Source organism: Ursus maritimus, unplaced genomic scaffold (genome assembly GCF_017311325.1).
Source record: "Ursus maritimus isolate PB19 unplaced genomic scaffold, ASM1731132v1 scaffold_12, whole genome shotgun sequence".
In the NCBI taxonomy this organism is placed as follows: Eukaryota; Metazoa; Chordata; class Mammalia; order Carnivora; family Ursidae; genus Ursus; species Ursus maritimus.
This window is the reverse complement of record NW_024423564.1, coordinates 65,615,259-65,637,492: the sequence shown is the minus strand read 5'-3', so window position 1 is coordinate 65,637,492 and position 22,234 is coordinate 65,615,259. Positions and strand designations below refer to the sequence as shown.

At 47.5% G+C, this 22,234-nt stretch overlaps 1 protein-coding gene across 1 annotated transcript in view; it reads right to left on the bottom strand.

Moving 5' to 3' along the window:
• AGBL4 (AGBL carboxypeptidase 4) overlaps positions 1 to 22,234 on the bottom strand; it is a 1,288,259-nt gene that overhangs the window by 122,454 nt on the left and 1,143,571 nt on the right. The window contains exon 9 of the mRNA XM_040626601.1: positions 2,730 to 2,841. Within this exon, the coding sequence (XP_040482535.1) occupies positions 2,730 to 2,841 (112 nt within the window). The remainder of the gene's footprint in view (positions 1 to 2,729; positions 2,842 to 22,234) is intronic.

Sequence of the window (22,234 nt, the reverse complement as noted above, 5' to 3'; positions counted from 1 at the left end):
CAGCCACACTGAAGAGACTTGGCAGTCTCCTGAGGATGCCTCCCCCTCGAGGCAGGTACACAGATGTCTCCTGTGCCTGGAAAGCCCTCCCTGCCCTGGGACTCTTTCATGCTTCAGCTCAGGTATGGCCTCCTGGGCTGCGTTCCTTCTACGGGCTCCCTCAGCCCCTGTGCCTTCCTCCCCAAATGCACCTGGGATAAGTGCCTGTAAATGCCTGTCTCCACCAGGCTGTGAGCTTCTTAGGGGTGGTCAGCAGCTCTGATGAGTCCCAGCATCCAGCACGGAACCCAAAGGAGTTCGGTGAGGGACGACAGTGCTCATGGACATCGTCCCTGTCCGCCAGTGAGGGTCTGCTGACTCTCTGCTTGCTGACTCTGTCAAGCAGAAGGCCATTGGGATGGAGGAGTGAGGCCATGAGCATTTAGAAACGAGGCCAGAAGCCGTCCTGGCAGTTCACATAGCTCTGGCTTGAGTGATTACGGTGACATACCTAACAGCGGCGGTCAGGAGGAGAAAGCATGTCAGGATATTAGGGCAGATGCCCTTGGGTACTGCAGTGCCTGCAACTGAACATAGTCAAATGTGACCCTGAATCCAATCCAAATACTGTTTGTTGAGGATCTGCTATACGCCAGGTACTGTGCTAGGTGCTTTGCCGTAGCTTTTAAGTAGAGCGACGGTGTAATTTATCATCTAAACTGGGACACTTCTAAGAGCGAAAGGGGGCACTATTAATAAATACTCTAGGACAACAGGTATAAACAGGAATTGCCCCAGGCAAACCAAAACTTACAACCAGCCTACCCATAGGTCACAGTTTGTGTGCTTCCCTGCCCCCCGTAACTCCACAGACCATTTGTAAATCTATATTCATCAGTATTTACTTATTTAATGTCTATTCCCCCATAATTTGCAAGGGCTAGGGTTCTGTTCACTACTAGAAAAAAATCTCAATGCCTAGTATATAGAAACTACTTGATAAATATTTGCAGAAAGAAGGAAGGCAAGACTGGAGTAAAACCCTGGCATGGAGAGGGGGAGTGGGGAAGAGAGAAAAGAGGGAGGGAGCTGAGATCCTTGACTCCCCTGGTCAGCTTGACTCCCATGTCAAGTGCTCCATGTGCTTGGGTCTTAAAGGAGTGGACTTTCAGGGAAGAACACAGCTTATGCAACAAGCTCAGCCTCTAAGTGTGTTTATTAAGATCCAACCAGCTGACGAGCAACCTATTCATGGAACAAAAAGTGTCTAAACCTCTCTGTCCCCCAGTCTTGGCTGATCTACGTTCTGTCGCAGGGATGAGTGTCCAGTTGTTTGTGAGCGAATCAATGACTTCTCAGTAATGATAGCAATGGCAGGCTGAAGCCTCTTCTCTTTAGCAAACCTAACCCTTCCCTTCCATTCCTCCTCCATGCCCCACCCCCAAGTTCTCGCCTCAGGGACTCATCTAATGCACCCCTTTGTTCAGTGGCTCCCGCTCTATCACATCTCCTATCCTGTGTCTTTTTTTTTTTAAATCATGCCTCATTGTCCTCTCTGTGAATAAAATTTTCTATCTATAAACCGTATTACAGTTGGCATAACAGAATTTGCCATGTTTAATCCAATTCCATTTAACCAATAGTTTATTGAATATTTACAATCAGCCAGATCAGAAAAAAAATGTCAGGGCTATGGCAGTCAAGGGGCCATCAAATCACAGTCATCAAAGTTAGAAGAGACTCAGATGTCACCGCACTCCAGTGTCTTCCAAACAACTGACTCTCCTCTATGTACCATCTTGACAGCGTCATTTAGCTTCAAGTCGAACACTTTCAGTAAGGCAAAGTTCAAAGCTCCTACATCCACCCCATTTCAGGCAGCTCTAATTGTTAAAAAGCGCTATTCTCCATAGGCTTTACCTCTCCTTTGGCTTCCACCCAGGAGATGTCTGTCCTGTCTTCTCTGATAGCTCTTTAGGAATAGAATGATTGTGTTCTGCTTCCTTTCTCTAACCGGAACCTCCATGTCGTCTCCTATTTCTTACAAAGTCTTGCCCCTTTGAGCAGACTCAGTATGAAAACCCCTTGTCCCCCTTCTTTCTGGACTAGCAGGCCCTCTTCTATGGGAACAGGTTCATCATGACCACCACAGCCCCCGACTCCAACCATGTCGTTCCAGTGTGTCTGTCCTGTCCTTACACATCCCTGCCTCTGGGGCCAGAGGTGACTTGCCCAGAGGTGGCCTGTCCCCCAGGCTAGGCCACTCACAGTATTTTGGAACTGGAACTGGAACTAGAAAGTGAGAGTGAATCACTCTCCAGTGGTGGGAGCCAACAGATGTGACACTTGGCACCATGTCTCCTACAGGTGGAAGAGGCCAGTCTACGGTCTTTAGTCATGTGAGATACACTGGTACTCTTGTAATAAATGCTCTATTTTGCTTAAACTAATTCGAGTTGTATTTCTTTTGCTTATAGCCAAAGAACCCTGACAAATGTGAATCTGCTTCACTGTATTTCCTTTATTCCACAAAACCTCCTGAACCCAGCTGAATTTGATATTTTTGAGAGGTGGGGGAAGGTACTTGGGTCTATCCAATTTAAGGACAAGACCAGCAGGTCTCATACCCATCCTGGTATCGACTCTGCACTCCTAATTTGTAGCTCCTACTGGGATTTCCCAGTACAACACTGCCCTTTCCCAGATTAAGCCATAAAACCAGCAGGCGCTGAAGGGGTTTTGTTACTCACTGGGTCATTGTACATCTGGATGATGAGCTGTTTCACTCCGTGCAGGGTAGGGTGGGCCCACGGAGAGGGATCCAGCCAGTGACGGTTCAGGTCAAACCCCATCAGAGAGCACCTAGGTAGGAACCCAGAGTCAGAGTCAGTATGAACAGGACAAACCAAACTTGTCACTTTCAAAATACAGCTAGGAGTAGGAGCAGTCCCTGTCTCACCTACCTAGCATTAATTTTTTGCCAGAGACAGTTTTAAACATTTTACATCTATTAATTCACCTGATGCTTTCAGCAAACCTCTGAAGTCACTACTATTACAATTCCCACCTTATATAAGAAGAAGCTGAGTCACAGAGAGGTTCTAATGTTTCTGTGGAGGAGTCTGACTTCAGTATCCATGCTCTGAGACCACAGACACATGTACATCTCTCATACAGGGCAGTAGAAAGAAGTGCTCGGCTGAAGTCACCGGTGTCCCCATTATTGCTCTCTGTCTCATACCCACAGTTAACCCATTGTCTCTACCTTCAAAATGTATTCAGAACCCAGCACTCTTTCCTCAGCTCCACTGATATCACCTTGAGCTCAGACCAAGTCCTGAGTATTGTTTTTTTTTTAAAGATTTTATTTATTTATTTGACAGAGAGAGACAGCCAGCGAGAGAAGGAACACAAGCAGGGGGAGTGGGAGAGGAAGAGGCAGGCTCCTAGTGGAGGAGCCTGATGTGGGGCTCGATCCCAGGACCCCGGGATCACACCCTGAGCCGAAGGCAGACGCTTAACGACTGTGCCACCCAGGCGCCCCAAGTCCTGAGTATTGTAACAGTCTCTTACATGGTCTTATTTCTACCCTGGCATCCTCCCAGCCCACCTCTCACCCTACCTTCCTCACCACCTCCATTTTCCACACAACATCCAGGGTGATCCTCTAAAACATAAGTCAGATGATGTCCCTTTTGTGCTCAAATGGTCCCTTTTTGATGCCAAGTAAAACCCCTTACAAGCTACAAGTTCCCATGTGGTCCTTCCCTGCTAACTTCTCTGACTCAGGTCCCACCACCATCCCTCTCACTTCTTCTGTGCCAGATGCTGGACTCCTCATTGTTCTTCCAAACACCAGGGTCATCCTGCCTCGGGGCTTTTGTACAGACTGTCCCCCTGCCTGGAATCCTCTTCCTCCAGATATCTTAGTGACTCATGCTTACTTATTTCAAATCTAATTTCAAATGTCACCTGCTCAGTGGAGCCTCCCCTGACCACCTTCTCCACACTCTCCCTTGAGCACATTAAAGAACTTCACTAGGGCAAGTGCAATCATGACTTCTGGTTCTCCTCTTCTTCCTTCTCTTGCTTCAGATCTACTCAAAGCCCTGCTTATGCTCGGGAAGAGATGTCACCTCCAGATCTCCGTCCCCATGCTGCCATCTGCTGCGTGGCAGTACCTACACACACTATGGGTACTCTCTAGGCCAGTCGAGGCTCGGGTATAATTTCCTGAAACCTGTGCTTACTCACAATTCAAATGATCACTTTCCTTCTCTCTAATCCATCCTCTTCCAATCCCCAGAATGTGTCCCATACAGACCCATCTTGCTTTCCTGATCAAGATTCATCTATGGCTCTCCATCACCTATAGGATAAAAGTCTGTTCTTTGCAGATTTTTAACCAGATTCAAAACTGATGGGGGCCATCTCCTTCTCTCCGTTTTCTGTGCCAAACTGTCCTCCTTTTCCTCCTCTATTCCTCTGTCCTTCTGTTTTACACCCCCATCTCATCTTCCAAGCTCCTTTCTTTCCTTAAGCAATACCATTTAACCCCCTCTCAATTTATTAAATTTGTAGCCCCATCGATCACCCTACTCAGAAAAATAAAGGACTCTACTGGGAACTCACCTCTCCTTCGAGATGGCTGGGGTGGGTATGGGTGGTAAATAATAGTAATTTCCTCTTGTTGTTTAAAATAAGCATTGTGGGAATCCTGTAGGAGAATAACTAATGTGTCATGGGGCACATAGGGAAAGGCTTCACTGGGGAGGAGCCATTTGAGTTGGGCCCTTGTCGAAGGAATAGAATTTTTCCAGGTGTTGGGGGCAGAAGGAAAAGTATAAACAAGGAAAGGAACATGAATTCACCCAGGTTATTGGGGGAATGGTAGACAATTTGGTTTGACTGAGTCATAGAGTATGAAGTGAGGAGGTGGTAATGGTGACACTATAAAGAGAGGTGGAAGTGAAATGTGAAGGGATTTGAATGCCTGGCGAACAGTTTTATTATTTTGTCTTTGCATTTGCTGTGTTTAGATCAACCAGTGCTGATGTTTGCTTCTCATTGCTTGCAGAATGAGAACAGAGACAGCCCTACATATAGGTTACAACATCACCATCACAATCAAGCGAACAAAATCAACAGAACATTTGCTGACATGACTTTGTCCCAAGAACTAAGTACTTCACCAAGTACAAAATACTTGATCTAAGCTAACGTTGTGAGGGTGGTATTGTAACTGTTCCCATTTTGCAGATGTGGAAACTGAAGTATAGGGAAGTTACAAACAAATTGCTTGAGAAAAGAGGTGATGTCAGGATTGGCGCACAAGCAGACTGCATTCCTGGCCTTCAAGAAACATAGTCTAACAGAAGAAAGAAGATATGCTCACAGGCTTATGTCCATTTATAATTTAGGACAATGTTGTGAGGATTAAATGAGATAAACACATGTAACTTAATTCAGCATGGGTTTTGGCATATAACAGCAACTTAAAAATATTATGTTGTTGTTTTATGGAATTTTTATTACTGTTTTATGCTACATCCTATAGGAGTGACATAGACTAATGAGTTTGCAGCCCACAGGGGGCTGGGGTGGGCAGTAGACAGCAGTGGTCAGCGATAACGCTTTATCTTTTCCTCCAGTCTGGGAGTCAGGCAGATCCAAGTTCATAACCATTGTCTGATTTCTCCCAATGTAGTAGGTATTTACCCATTTTCTTGGGGGGAATGCTCAGCATCTAACCCTGTGATTAGATGGGACAGGGGTGGGGAGAGTTTGCTCCTGCATCATTACAGATGATGAGACTATGGTGGTGCCTTTTCTCTCACCACAGAAGACAGATGGGCCAGATGCTCCCTCTTTGTGACCTGCCAGCCTCAGCAACAGGAAACCAGACTCAGGCAACAGCCACTTCCCTCCAGGACTTAAACTTGGACTAGGTGATACAAGGCTGGGAGTCAGGTGGACAGCCACGCTGCCATGGACCAGAGGTAGATTATTCTTGCCAACAGCCAATTTTCTGCCCTCCAGAGCTATTCTGTTAATTGTTTGTTTTCCAAATGTGGCCCTTCCTATAAACTCCCTTTTTGCTTAAGTGACTGGAGTTAGTCTTTGTTTCTTTAACAGAAAGCATCCCTAACCATTTGGCTCTGTAGCCTAATTTATATTAAACCCCAGTTGCTGGTCACCAAGCAGATGGAACCATTGGTCTGGGTGCTATGCCTACAGAGCTCTTCCAGCTTCCACTGAGCATCTAAAAATTTGGAATGGAATGCTATTGTTAACCACAGGACTTAATCACAACTGACTGTAACCTTAGAGATGGTTAGCTTACCTACCTCTCCTCTGCCTCCAATTAAGAATGCCCTAAGCAATGTCTTAGCCAAGTTACCAGCTTGCTCCATGATACTTCTATGACCTGGTACTCACCACCTCCCTAGGCAGCTTATCTCAATCTTGGACAGCTCCGCTAGAAAGTCTTCCTTCTCTTTAGCTGAAATTTGTCTTCCCAGTGACTTCCTGCACTAGTCTCATCCTTGCCTCACAGAGTCACACAGAATTGTAAGGCTATGTTGTGAAGACCAGGAGCTTTGGAAGTCACAGTTAGATTTTAAGTTTTGATTGTATTCCTTACTACCTATGGGACCTTTTTAAATTTCTTTTTTAAAAACGCCTTTGGCCTTCTGTTTTATCATACGTATAATGAAGATAACAACCTTGACTTTCTGGATTGTGAGCATAAACTACTAATGGCCCAGCAGAATCCTTAGAACAGAATGAATATTGAATAAATGACAGCTAGTGATGACAGTGGCAGTGGTGGGGATTGTGGTATTGTTGAAATTGTCTAAATCTAAATATCACCTCCTCCAGGAAGGCTTGCTGACTTACTCTCTGCAAATGTGGGAATAAGTATTTCCCTCTGCTCTCATGGCATCCATTTCTCCCCCACCTTCCCCCACCCTGCCCATCAGAGGGGCTGCAGCACAAGATAAAGTAATTATTGAGTCTGTCTTCCCCACTGGACCATTAGTTCCTCAAGGGTGTGGATGATGTCTTATTCATGTTTGTATTTTTATGCTTGACAAAGAGTCTGGACTATGCAGACATTGAGGAATTAGTTGTTGAATGAACATTTCATTCTTTCCCAAGAATTTTCCAATCTCATATAATATAGTTCTTACAACCATCCAGGCACATAGGTGGATTCCATTTTTCAAGTGGGAGCACTGAAGGCCAAAGAAGGTAAACCATTCCTTCAAGGTCACCTACCCAGTATTCCCCAGGGCCCAGACTAGAATCCCAGTGAATTGGCCCTGGGGCCCTTGGTCTTCCCATTTGGCCATGCTGCTTCCAGGAAGCCTCTTTCATTAAAAAAAAAAAGTGAGATTCAAAACTAAAGAGAAGGTGTTATAGGCAAAAGATCCTGAAAGGTCAATACCTTGATCCAGCCTGCTGATGAAAATAGTGCAGCTGGTGACTCAAAGGCCATTCAATCCTCAAAGAATCCTGGAGCTCTTTAGAAGCTAAAGCATTGGTGAGACTCTTCAGTGAGTAGTACCTGGGCTGGGTACTTTTTGAGCTGATTTTTTGAAGAATACTTCTAATGGTAACAGTCTATCAGTAGGTGGGTATTTACTAAAGAAAAACCTTAGTAAAGATGCCGGAGTCCTGCCTGGCTAGGGGCCAGGGGGACAGGCCTCTAATGTCTATATCATCTTGAGACAGTCACTTCCCCTCCCTGGGCTCCATGCTCTTTTTGGTAAAATGAGGGGGTTGTACTTCACTCAGGGCGGTCTCTTCCAGCTCACTCATTATACGTTGTTGGGTTTTTTGTTTGTTTTTTTGTTTTTTTTTTTTTTACTTTTTATTTTAATTCCAGTTGGTTAACATATTAGCCTCAGGTATGCAACATAGTAATTCAACAATTCCATACATCATCCGGTTCTTATCACGACAAGTGCACTCCTTAATCCCCATCACCCATTTCACCATCCCCGCACACGCCTGCCCTCTTGTTCTCTATAGATAAGAGTCTGCTTCTTGGTTTGTCTCTCTTTTTTTTCCCGTTTGCTAGTTTGTTTTGTTTCTTAAATTCTACATATAAGTGAGGTCATATGGTATCTGTCTTTCTCCGACGGACTTACTTTGCTTGGCGCGTTATACTCTCTAACTCCAACCATGTTGTTGCAAATGGCAAGATTTCATTCTTTTTTATGGCTGAATAATATTCCATTGTATAAATATATACCACATCTTCTTTATCCATCCATCTATCAGGGGACACGTGGGCTGCTTCCATATCTTGGCTATTGTGAATAATGCCGCTATAAATATTATTATATGATTTTAAAGCATCACTAATTGGGCTTTATCCCCAAAGTTCAGGACTTGGAGGAAGCACAGATTTCTGATAAAGTTAAAATATGAAGAAAACAAAATATTCTAGGGAAAGGATTGATAATTTTAAAAAGAAACACCAAATAGTAAAGGGTTACCAATATCTCAACGTTAATTGCATGCATTTTTCAACATTTGATATTTGCATGGGACCCAATCTTTGCCTCTAGGAGTTCTCAAGTTGCTTCGAACTTTGAAGAAAGGATGGGAATTTGCCAAAAGTCAAGGCCTCAGAGAGCATTCCGGACAGAGGGTGTGGCACGTGCAAATTTCAGCGAAGTGAGAATGGTTGGAAATTACACATATTTCTAACAGGCCACTAGTGTAGTATGTGTCCCTAACTAGGCTGGAAGCACTAAGAGGGCAGGGCTGATGCACTTTCTCTTCAGTGGCTTCAGGATCCAAATCATCTACCTAAAGACAGAGGAATGGACAAGGTGACCTCTGGATGCCAGGCTCTCATACTATGATTGCCAGTTTAGAGTCACTGAGTGTGAAATCCTGGGTCTCTGCTCTGGGTCTCTCTCCTTGGTGCTCTTCTATTCCGTTATTTATTTTTGAGATGAAATTTCTGCATGAGTTCAAAGTCAGGACCCATGTTCTGACATGAATGGAGCTCTTTATGCTAACAATGAGACATAACATTTGACATTAGGATCATTCTAGAAATTCCAATTTTATGGAAGACAAATTTATATGTAACTACATAATATATACTTTCATTCTCTTGAACTGGAGATACTGTTTTGCTTCTTCTTCCAAACTGCGAGCCCAGTGGGGGCAGGGAGTATGTTTGTGCCATCTTGCCCACCCCCACTCCAACTCATCTACTACAGACCCAGGCGCAGAGAAGGTTCATTATATCTATTGAATGAATGAGTGAATGAACAAATTTATGAACAAATACCCTGAAGATGTGCAAACAAAGTTTAGGCAATTACTTGAAGACATTTTTGAAAAGTATTTAAGTATCTGTTACATGCTAGACACTTTAACAATAACCAAATAAGGTAGGTATTATTAATCCGCATTTTAGGGTGCTTGGGTGGCTCAGTCAGTTAAGTGTTTGTCTTCAGCTCACGTCATGATCCCGGTGTCCTGGGATCGAGTCCCGCAACAGGCTCCTTGCTCAGCAGGGAGTCTGCTTCTCCCTCTGCCCCCCTCCCCTGTTCATGATCTCTCTGTCTCTCTTTCAAATACATAAATAATATCTTTTAAGAAATCCTCATTTTATAAATGAGCAAATCAAATCCAAGAGAGATTTGACTTTAGAACATCCCTTGATAGCTACTAGGATACAGATCAGGGATTTGAACCAAGATCTGATCCATGCCAGGATGGTCTCCAGTGATTTTTTTGAGGTCCCCCCCAGCCATGGTGAGGCTGTGTCATCTATGAAAGAGACCCCGAGCTACTCCTGTCTGATCTTCCTTTACTGGTGTCTTCCTCCTCTGCCCAATGGCAGAGAAACAATGGCTCCAGAGAACATTATTCAAATGGCAAGTAAATAGCTCCATCTTGTGAAGGGCATCATGCCCATCCTCGTTGCAGTAATGGCAGTAGAATGAGAGCAATGATTTTAATTTCCCTCCTTATGATTTCCTTTCATCTCTTCTAAAGGACAGAGAAAAAGACAGCGTGGTGGCTCCAGATCAGTCTCATCTGAGCACTGTGGGGCTGTGTGCTCCTGGGAGGGCGGCATCGACAGGCCGAGATGGATGAGGCACACATGCAATTGTCTCTCAAACGCAGCAGTTTTTCAGCATTACCAATGAGCTAGATTGGATTAAGTATATTTGCACCAAAAGCAAAATAAATATTGCTTTATTTAATGCCGCTAAAAGGTTGGGATTCAATTGCCCTTGGCCTGAGGCACCTTCTAGCTCAATTGATTGGCCAGTGTCAGAATGCCAGGCAGTCTGTCATCAATAGCTCCTGCAAAATGCTTAGCAGGTGGGGTGGGCTCCACTATGGTGGAGATGGAGGATGGCAGGCAGTGTCCTTTGTCCCAAACATAAGGGATAATTACAACACACCTGCTCTGCTTCACCACCCCCAGCATATTTAAAGCATTTCCCTCACATTCCCTCTTAGACTATCACAGCAAGGACGCAACCTGGGCTGTAAGGGCAAATGGGAGAATGGATAAGAACACAGAGGAGCGCCTGGGTGGCTTAGCCTGAGCATCAGGCTCTTGGTTTCCCTCAGGTCATGATCTCAGGGTCGTGAGATCGAGCCCCACTTTGGGTTCCACGCTCAGTGTGGAGTTTGCTTGAGATTCTCACTCTCCCTCTGCCCCTCCCGCTCGTGTTCTCTCTCTCTCTCTGAAATAAATAAGTAAAATCTTAAAAAAGAAAAAAAGATAAGACCGTAGGTTCCAAGTCAGAAGGACTTGGGTTTGAGTACCAGATATCCCACTGAGTGGTTTTGTGACCTTGGACAAATTCATGTGTTTTGTTCAAAGACCTGAAAGCACCAGAAGGGCAGGAACTGAATCTATTTCATTTGCCATTGAGTCTCCCATCAGACACACAGCGAGCTCTCCATTAGACTGTATAAATAGAGGCTCAGAAAGCTTAAGTAATTTGTCTGTAGCCCAGCAAGGACAAGCGAGAGGTAAGACTTGAACCCAGTCTGCTAGCTCTAAAGCCCATGTTCTTAGCTGTCACTCTATTCTCTCTTAGCAGTCCTGGGAGTCAGGTCAGCGTCCAACTGAGGGGACTCATGTGAGGTGAGGGGTGTATGCAACACCCTTAATTTTTAAATGGGGAAACTGAGGGGAGCCTGGGTGGCTCAGTCGATTAAGCATCTGACTTTGGCTCAGATCATGATCTCAGGGTTCTGCGATCGAGCCCTGCATCAGGCTTCCCTCTTTGTGGGGAGTCTGCTTGTCCCTCTGTCCCTTCCCCTGCTTGTTCTCTCTTTAAAAATCTTTAAAAAAAAAAATGGGGAAAGCGGGTCTCAAATGGGGGCTAACATGAAAAGTACCTTCATGCAAATTGACAAAAGATGCTCCCCTCCAAGCTGATAAAAAGTGCCCCTTCTGAGTGGGTGAAGAACACTTGCTCTGGCTAGACATGGGGTTGGGAGCAGTCACAGGCAGCCTGGCCCCTTGACCAGGAGCCTTTGGGCAGTGCACAAACTGCATGTACATGTGAGGAGGCCCTGGATATTCTCAAGGTCCATAGCAGAGCTAGGATGAGGTAGGACTTCCCACCTCCAAGGGTCAGCAAGATCCTGACCTCGCCGTGCTGGCCTTTCTGGCAAGGTGGTAGGGTTGGGGGAAAGGAGCACTCAGACCACACTTGGAAAAGGGATCATCTTTAACCTTGAAATTGCTAGGTCCTTTCTCCCAGAACTTATTGCTAGTGGACAAGGAGAAGCTTTGTTAGAGTGTCTTCTCCCTTCCCATGGAGAGCATGTGCTCTGGGGTTTCAGTCTCCTTCCATCCTGTCTCCTGCTGGGCAGCAACACCAGGCTTGGGGAGGGGGGTGGATTTCCACATGGTGACTTAGGAGAATTCTGAGAATCACCAACTAAAAGGACCCAAGATTTCATGAAACCCAATCCCGACATCTCAAAGATAGGGAAACGGAGGCTGAGGTCACATAGCTATGTAAGAGTAGCATTGGAAGTTCATTCCAGGACAAAGAGATTATTTTCCCTCAATAAGAACACTGACAAGGAGTAAAAAGAAATGTTTAACAAGGCCCAAGGGGGAAGATTTTCTAAAGGAGTGCACTGGCCCTTCGTCTAGAAATCATCTATTTTAACTTCTTAAGTGAGAAAGGGCAAAGGAAACACAAAAGAGAAGAAAAGTCCTTTAGGTCCTCACAAGCTCTGGGAGCAGGTGAGAGCTCTGCCCACCTTGTCTAAGCCTGAAAAGTAGCTTAGATGGCAGCGTGGACTCTGGAGCCACACTGGATAAGATCGTGGCTTTGGCCACATCTTAGCTGTGTGGCCTCACTCAGCCCTCATCTGGGCAATGTGGATCTTGCTTAACTCAGAGGGTTGTTTTGAGGATTAAATGAGATCAGCCATGGAAAATGTCGGAGACATTGCCTAGTTTGAGATCAGGGCTACACATATGTTAACTGGTCTCATAGTTTGATCTTGGTAGGACTGTCAGGGTCTTCCACAAACTGGTCCCCACTTATTCCCCCAGCTTCTTCAACCATGTCCCTAATCTCTATGCCACGTAAGGCTCACACATGTTACATCTTATGAACTAATTGCAAGAAGGTGCCCCCTCCCGTGGGCTGATGTAATTCTTCCAAGTCCCAAGGCTGCTCAGGCCTGGGCTGCATGCCAGCCTCCACCTGCCCTCCGAGCTGGTGCCTTTGTGCAATGCGTGAACCTCCACTGCGGTCTGTAGCTCTGACCTCGCACCACGGCCATGTCAGACCACTTGCCATCTCCCAAGGCTTTCTGCGCACTCAGGGCTCAGGCGGCAAGGCTGAGGCTAGGCGCTGGGGCTCCAAGACAGCTCCCTGGTTTTGACTCCTGGATCTCCTACTACCGTGGGACCTTGGGCAAGTTAATTAACCACTTTATGTGCATCGAGTTCCTTATCTGTAATATGAAGATAATGCAAGAACGTACCTCACAGGTTCATGGGGTTGTTAGGAGGAAGCTCCTATTTCAACCCCAACAGGGACTCTTAGCGTCCAGCAACAAGAGAGTGGCTCTTTCTCTCCATTCCCTTGTTTCCTCTTCCCAGAGGGAGGCAGCGAAACTTATCTGATGGTCCACTTGAGAAAAGGGGCAGAGCCTGTCGGCCTAGCCCCTCCAGGCATGACTTGCTGAGATCTGTGACCCTGCTGGGAGGGTCATTCTGACCGCCTCTCTGTCACATGGAGTGTCTTCTGAGAGGCAGCTCACTTTCTGCTTGGCTTGGGGCTGGTGGCAAAGTTGAACTTGGGGGTGTAGTTGGAAGGGGCCAATTTTATCCACAGAGATAAATCATGCCTTCCAAATCCTGCTCTTACCAATAATAAAGCTAGTATTTTGACCCTGATCTTTCTGATCCCTCTGTCTCCTTCTAAACTGGTGGAAGTAGGGTGGGAGTGGGAGCAGGCATATGATGAGTTCCATCTTCAGTGGAAATAATACGTAAAAACACTTACGACAGGGCCTGGTAGCTTGCTTAAGTTCAACTAACGTTTGTATTATCATCAGCACTGTTGTTATTTAACATACCCCTTTGTTTTAGAACGTGTTGCCAATCTCTTCCCCCGCTAACCTCCCCCTCATCTCTCAAGGCTCACCTCACACACCATCTCCTTCTTGAGGGCGAGCCCAGGGCAGAGCCCAGCCAGTTGCTCAGTGCGCAGTACAAAGTCTGTGCTATGCGAATGCCTGAGGGAAAGAAGTTGGGGAGGAGGTGAGGAATAGAAATAAAGAAGAGGGGGAAGAAATGATGGAGTTGAGAGGCTTCTGAAGCAGAGGCAGAGTGCCAGCAAAGGCACAGGTGTGAGCAAGAGTGGGCCAGTTTAGGGCCCTGCAAAGGGCCCAGGAAGGCGAGAGGAGTGGATGGCGGTGTTAGGGCAGGAGCAAGGTGGACAGTGGGAGATGAACCTGAGAGGGAAGCTCCTGGACACTGCGCATGCTCGAACACCAGCTACGGAGCTGAGGTTCTTGCTGATGGCCAACAGGGAGCCAGGGAGGAGTTTCCACAGGGCACTAACACTCTTCAAGCAGTGGCTTAGGAACTAAGGCCAGAAATGACAAAAGTTCTTGATTCTATTGTTTTGCTCCTCCGGACTCCCCAGCCACTTGTTCTGGGTTACTGTCTCCTCAGAGGCTGGTCTTCGCTGTAGAATCAATTATTAAAATCAACTTGCTATCAACTCTAACTTTGAAATGCTATTCAGCGGCTTGCAGGGACAGGGATGGGGGGCTGCCTCCACAGACATCTAGCCATCTGGCCTTTTCTGTGGAACCTGGCTGCGAAGCTCATTTGAATAATTGGTTTTGGCGGTGTGCACTTGTGGGTTAGACACCTGATTACACTGCCAGCCCCAGCGTCCTTTCAGCCTCCTTAGAAACATTGCTCAGGTTACATAAGGCAGGAGAGTGTTTCTGGGAGGTGAGGCTCTGTCTGGCCCCTGCTGTCGCTTGTACTTCATCTTGACTAACTATGTGGCTCACTCACTGTGTGACCTTGAGCAAGTTTCTGAGCCTCTCTGTGGCTTGGTTTCTTCTTTGTTCAAAGAGAGAGAGTGATTCCTACCCCGTCTATAGGCCAAAGGCTTCTTGTAAGGCTCTAGGAAAAGCCAGGGGAGTTGTGACTTAGCAGAAATGCGAGTAGAGAGATGTAGGTTGAGGAGAGCTCAATGTCAGGAAGCAACGTGCGTGCAGGCTGCATCAGGAGAGGTACGCCCCCAGAATGTCGGGGAGCGATGTGCATGCAGCCTGCATCAGAAGTAGTCCCCAGAATTAGGCCTGTGATGGTCCCTTCCTACTCCTGCTCCACTAGCTAGCTCTAGGACCTTTAGGGACCCTCCTCATCTATCTATGCCTCAGTTTCCTCATCTGTAAAATGAGAGTAATGGTAGAGTTGTCCTGAGCACTAAATGGAACAAGGAATGGTGGCAGCCCTGGAGGTTCCATAGATGTGGGCTGTTCACCGCCACCATCGTCATCATCGTTATCATAACTGTTCAGCCCTGGACACTAGGCCTCAAAGACAGACAATGACAAACATCTGACAAATGTGTTCAGAGACCAGCAGGAAGGACGGGGAGGGGACTGCATTTCAGACGGCATGTGAAGAGGTACAAGGCTCTGGAAGGTGTCCAGTCTGGAGAAGAGGAGCTGGCACACTTGGAGTGGAGAGTGGGGAAGGGTGGGGACACACGATCTTCAGATGGCTAAAGGGTTACCATGTAAAAGATAGACTAAAACAGAATAATCCTTTAGGGGGAAATGGAAGGGATGGACTGGCAGATTTAGCCTGATCCCAATCCTCTCTACCAGTCCAAGCTGGTAGCTCGGTGACGCTTTAGAAGGGAGGGAACCACCCAGGACTGGGGGTGGACAAGAGGGGGGTCCGGCTATCACTCAGGGACACTACTGAGGGGATCCCAGCCCTGGGTGGGGCACTGCACTGGAGGTCTCAGCTCCCATCCCACTCCGAGGCTGACGGTGCTGTGACAGAGGCACCGAGGGTGGGGAGTGTGGCCGGGGTGGGGAAGGAGGCACGGTGAGAAGGGGCTGGCAGACCTCTTGGTGAGGTGACCCTTGCGATGGGCCTTGGTTTCCATTTCAAGCGTGATGAAAAGTACACAGTTTTTATGCCTTTAAAGAACAAATAGACTATTGACATGCATTTTATATTTCACGTAGCTAATTGTATGTTCTATTCCATTTTGGAAAGTTGAAAATGTTTCCTCCTTTTGGTTGCTGAGGTGGGCAAGGTCAGCCAGTTATGAGGCCTGTGTGTGCACGTGTGTGTGTGTGTGTGTGCGTTGAAAATACCTTGCCTGGTACCAGCCTCTGCAGTGCTGAATGATGTTTTTCTGTGCCCATCTCTTTTTTACTGTCTTGTCTGGTGAATTCCGATATATCTTCCACCCTTCAAGAACCCTCCCTCATCAGTGCCAGTCAGAGGGAGGCACTGCCTGATTTCAGGACACCATGCAGCAGCAGGTGAATTCTGTAGGAGGCCAGGGTCGGCCCGCCTGGATTCACAAACCTGCTCTGACCCTTCCTGACGGGAGGCCCGTGGCAAGTTCCTCTGCCTCTGTGCCTCGACTTCCTTCTGTATTTAGAACGGAGCTGTCGAAATAGAGTCATCAATACAGAGCGCAAATTGGTGGTCGCGGGGTAGGGGATGGGCAAAATAGGTGAGGGGATTGACGGGAGCAAACTTCCAGTTCTAAAATAAATAAATCCTGGAGATGAAAAGTACAGCATCGGGCATAGAGTTAATAATTTGTAATAACGTATGTGGACAGACGGTGACTACACTGACACCGAGCGCTGAGTAAGGTACAGAATTGTCGAATCACTGTGTTGTCCACGGGAAACTGATATAATATTATATCAACTACACTCAATACAATCGCGTAAAATTCTTTCTCCTCTAGTTTTTGACCACTTTTTAAAAATCTCCTCGTGAATTAACTTTAGCTGTCCTTTAGTTTTCTAAAAAGTTATTCAAGATTTTCTTACGGATTTCAGTAGTTCCTCATGTACCGATTAAATATTTTCCTCCTGTGTTCTTTAGTTCCAGTGTATTCGGTTTTGTGACATAAAAATGTTTAGTGTGAGAAAGATGGGCTCTACCACCGCTTGCATCCCAGGGCTGCTGCGAGCGTTGAATGAGATGCTCTGTCTAATGCATGGTTAGTCGGCACTTAGACATCAGCGTGATTAGCTAGGCCTCTGTGGCATCATACATGCACCCCTCTAATACAAACACTGGGCTTCTTATTGGCAAAGGCTGCCTCTGATTTCCGTCTGCTTCCGCGAGGCCCAGCGCAGGGCCTGACGCTCGGCAGGCCCTCAGTAAACCTTTGTTAAATTGGCTGTACCGCACCAGAGCCTCCTTGCCTACGCGAGGATCACCGGGGCCAGGAGATGCGACGTGGTGCGGGTCCGCCGTCGGGAGGGCCGTGCATTTCCACGGCGGGGGCTGCGGTGCCGGGCTGTAAAGCTGAATCATTTCTGCACCACCCCGCGGGGTCTGTGGCTCTCCCCACCTCCACGCTCCCAAGAAGCACTGAGGTTTTCTGAAGATGAGAAATTTCACAGCATCCTGCTATCTTTTGGGTAACTGCGTATTTTATGATGACTAATAGGCAATTACTATGGTAATATCGCAATTCTGCATGTGTGAGGTTTGGGAAATGAGAAATTATGGGTAACTACTTTGGACTCATTTCTATGGTAACAAAAAGTAATTGTCATTAAATACCAGTTATACTGAGGCTGTACCTGGTAATTATAGATTTTTATGCCCAGAAACATAAATAAAACCAATAAATTTATTCAAAGGTCTATGACTGTTTACTTATACGTGGCTCTATGGAATACACAACGACAAGCACCTAATTAAGAAATGCAAACCCGACACAGAGCTTCATACTGTCATATGGAGATGGAGAGTCTGTTTTTCAAATGCAAGGCAACTCGTGCATTACACATGCTCAGAAGGAATCAGTCGCAGTGGGGGTGGGGGGGTGGGGCTCTGCTCTGTGGAGGGAGTGATGGGGCGAGGTGGCAGAGACAGCGTGTGTGGGCAGCCACGTCTGATGCAGGACGTTGGGAACTGCCAGCCCACCCACTGGATGGCTGTAGACCCACTCAGCCCATCACCCCCGCCCCGCAGTGGCCTTCCGACTGGGGGCTGCCTTGCAGCTTCTTGGCTCTGTGATACCTGAAGTGACAGGATTCATCCTTCAAGACCTCTAGGCCTCAGATCCCCCAGAACCCTCCGACGATGCTCACATGGCATCACTAGTGGTACCGTTCTTATTTTTTTATTGTGGTAAAATACACATAACATACAATTTACCACCTTAATCATTTCTAAGTGTCCTGTTCAGTGGTATTAAGTACACTCCTAATGCCGTTTATCACCACTATCCATCTCCAAAACTGTTGCCTTGTCAGCCTGAAACTCTGTACCCATCAAACCCTGACTCCCCATTCCCCCTTCCCTCTAGCCCTTGGTAACCACCATTCCACTTTCTGTCTCTGTGATTTTGACGACTCTAAGTACTTCGTGTAAGTGGACTTGTGCAGTAGTTGTCTTTTTGTGACTGGCTTATTTCACATGGTATGACGTCGGCGAGTTCATGCACGGTGTAACCGTACCGTTTTTGACAGAGCCTCTCCCCGGTACTACTACTGGATGACAGAAGATGCCTTCCACCTCATTCTCTTCTTCCAAGAGGGGAGGAAGGAGACTGAGGCCAGGGTCGAGGAGTGTCTCGCCCAAGGACGAGAAGGCTCAGGAGGGTGGGGAACGTTAGAGCGCCACTTCTCCGCTTCCACCTCCAGCTTGTAAGGCAAAGGCCACGTCTGGGGATGCGGAGAGTCCCTGTATACACCATGTGACTTTGAGCCTGGCTCTTCACCTTCACAGCCTCAGTTTCCCCTTGGCTCAAATGGATGTAATAAAAACTGACTTTCCTTTCTCGAAGAGTTGTTGTAAAGATCAATTGTGGTTTTTAAATATCCTTAAGAGTATAATGTCCCGTACAGTAACAACGTGTGGCCGCAAACCCAGAGTGTGCTGAATCACAACCGCCACCCACCGTGGTATTCACGGCACACCAGCGTAAGGGCAAGACAAGCGTGCAGGTAAAGGGTTGGAAGGGGAGGCATCAGGTCGGTGCTCCTCCGCGTTGGAGGCGTAACTCCGCCCCCCGGCCCTGGGACAGAGCGCTGCGGCTGAGTTTATTCGTCCCCCAGAGAACACGTATCGAAGGCCCGTTCCGTGTTGGGGGCTCTGCCAGGCTTCGGGGACGGAGGTGGACAAGTCCTGACTGCATGGGGTCTGCTGTCTAGAGATGCAGGTGGTCCTTAAAGTCGCATGATCGCGCACGATGACCACGGGCTGCAAGGGCTATGAATGGGCGGGGCCGAGGGAGGCCGTCCTGTGAGTGGGCACGAAGCCTCGGATGCGGCTGAAAAACAGGCCCGCGTGGTCGGGGTGGAGCGAGTGAGACAGAGCGACCAGCTGCCCGGGGTCAGTACCGCACGCCACGGCAGCATTGCTGTCCGTCCTGACGTGCTCTAACGGCTGCGGAGCTCCGGGCAGTGTGCCGGAGTCGCTGGAAGCCCGCCCGGAGGCCACGGTCCAGGCTCCGAGCCGGTAGCGGTTAGCAGCGCCGTGCCTCCCAGTGAAGGGCAGTAGCTGTTCTGCTGCTGCCATCGGCTGCACCGAAAGGCTATTCTGCTATAAATGCCAGAGTATAGGTACCTGTCTTATTAAATGTAAGTTCTGCGTGATTAAACCTGGGAAATCTGCCTTTCCTTCCTTGATTGGCTTACATGTCTCTTTAATGTAGAAGAGGAGAAGGGGGAGCAGCAGGACACCCGCCAGGAGGGCAGGCCTGCGTCTCATTCTTCACACGGGGCCTGGCGTGTCTGGGGCAGACCTGCTCCCCTGCCTGCTCCTCACAGGCCACAGGACCCAAGGCAGATTGTTTCACTTCCCTGAGGCTTGAGAGAGGGCACATCCTGGGGGGAAGCTGGGAGGGAAAGAGAGCAGGAGGGAGGTGGCGACCCGGCGGTCTGTGTTCCAACCTGTTCCCAGCAATGTGATGAGTTTCTCCGAGGTCCGGTGCTGTTTACCGCCCTAGAATTCTGACAAGTATCCTTCCCTCCCTCCCCAACTCCCTTCCTTGCTTCCTTTACTCCTCCCTCCCTGCCTCCCACCTTTCCTTCGGTGCTCAAGCTAATTTGAGTAGATTTTCATTATTTGCAAGCAGAGACATCTCAGCGAACACCCTCCTTCTCAAACTTGTGTGAGGATTAAACGAGATAAGAGTATGAGGGCTCGACATGGCACTGGGCAGGCAAGCAGAACTCCCAGAATGGCAATTCCCAAAATGAGTTTAATAAACTGTAATACCGCTGGGGGCTGGGGGGGGTGTGAACGATGGAGGGGGAAGCAAGCTGTATAGGAAAAGGGTTCCTTGACTCATCTTTGGGAAACACCAGGTACTATATTCCCCTCCTGAGATTCCTATTGGTTAGTATATTTAGAACTGAAAGATCTGATTGTAAAAGAACACATTCAATTTTGCTTCACTCTGTGTTTCTCAAACTCACTCAAACTCCAAACTCCTTTCTCCCCTATAATGCCTAGGCAAGTCCCCCCAGGCAGCGGGACACACTGCTGTCGTCAGAGAGGGCTGGCCTGGAGCACCCTTCAGGCACCTTGAAGCTCTGAATCCCGAGTCTCTATTATTATTTTCACCTTCTCCAAATCTTTAGTAGTGAATTCTCATGATTGATAGGCTCTTTGTTGCAACTCAGAGCTGTTTTAGCAACAGGATTAATGCCTGTGGTTAGAGATTTGCTCCAGCTCTTAAAACAAGAAACATATTCTCACTAGGAAAATGTCGGGCGTTTAAACTTCAATAGAGAACCATTTCTGAGGGTTGGAGCTCTTTTACCCTGAAATCCCCAAATCAGAAAATCTGGAGCTTGAAGACATATAGAAGGCGTCTAGTTCGCCATCATCACCCCCGTGGCTATCGGAAGCCCAGAGAGGGGAGACATTATGGTCAAGGTCACAGACCTCTTTCCAACTTGCCATCCCTGGACGGCAGATGATGACATAAATAAGTGTGTAGAGTGGACAGTATTGACCTCCTTCTGACCACTGCCGCTCTTGTAATTAAACAGAAATGTTAACATAAATCAAATGGTCTTTCCACCACCATTACCGCTAACAGTGCGTTCTGTCTAGGGAAGGTGGAAAGGCATTGCTCTCGGGCCTGCAGCTAGCCGTAAAACCTGCTGGTGCTAATGACCCATTGCTTGAGCCAATTAAGAGAGGAAGCAAAACTGTCTTTAATTAAGGCATCATGTGTCCCATGGGCTCCCTCTAACTTATACCCAGAGGTATTGAGAAGCCCTTCTGGACCCAGTTGCCGTGCTTTTGGAAAGCGGCAAACCAACTCCGTTTAAAACGGACCTGACTGGGTATTGAAAAATCTGGGTTCTGATCTGAGCTGTGCCACTGACCTTGGATAAATCCCATCTCATGTGTAGGCCTCAGTTTCTTTATCAATAAAGTCATCCCTCTCCTTCACTCACGTTCATCAAACAGTTTTTGAGCATCTACTGTGGGCTGATCCCTGCTGCCAGGCACCATGGACACAAGGAACCACGAAGGCTCAGTCCCTGCTCTCTGCTGGCTTGAAGGCTAGTGGGGTCCACGCAATGGGATAAGTCTTGTTCAATAACCAGGCCTGTGGCCGCTTAGAGGAGGAAGTAACTAATTCTGTTTGGGGGTTTGGGGAATGTTTTCCAGAAGAAGAGACACGAGCTGTGGTGTGAACAAGGGTTAGTAAGACAAGGAAGGGATAACAGCTTCCGGACGGAGGAAGGTAAGGAATCAGGGACCAACAGGACATGTCTAGGGAACTAGGCTTTGCTTAGAGTGCCTAGAGCAAGAGTCCGAAGCGTGGAGGGTAGGAGGGGAGGCAGAATGGTGGACAGATAGGCACCAGGTCAGACAGAGCCTCTCATGCAAAAGCTGCAAGGCCGAATGTTACTTTGCAAGTTGTGGGACTAATCCGCTCTAACGATGTGTAATGTGCACAGTGAAATTCGATAACTAGTCAGTATCTCGCTGGCTGTGTGACTCTGGGCAGGTCTGTTGCCTCAACTGTCAAGTAAGAGTAATCACGCTATCTCAGAGGATCCAGCATTCTGTTGGCAGGTGATCCACTGGGCAGTGAAATTTTAGGCTATAAATTATGGTGCTCAGCCAGGAGAAAGAGAGTTCAAGTTCTGAGCGCACGAGTGCGTGTAAGGCAAGATTGTATGCCCACATCCATGAGAAATGCTGTTCAGATGACCTGAGATGCCACTCTCCTTCATTAATGATCTCCAAGAAGAAACACAGAATCAGAATAGTCATTGCTATCACCCCCATACGATATTCTGCAAAGCACATTTGTCTCCACCATTTCTTTTGATTCTCACCAGTGCCTTGTCAGGGATGTGCTCATTGCCTTCATTATACAAGAGAAACTGAGCATCAGACTGGAAAGTGAATTCCCCAAGGTTACACAGTTCTAGCCAAAACTGGTTCTCGCTCTCCTGATTCCTGGCCCAGCAAGCTGACCAGAAAATCCCAGGAAGTTACCCCAGGTGG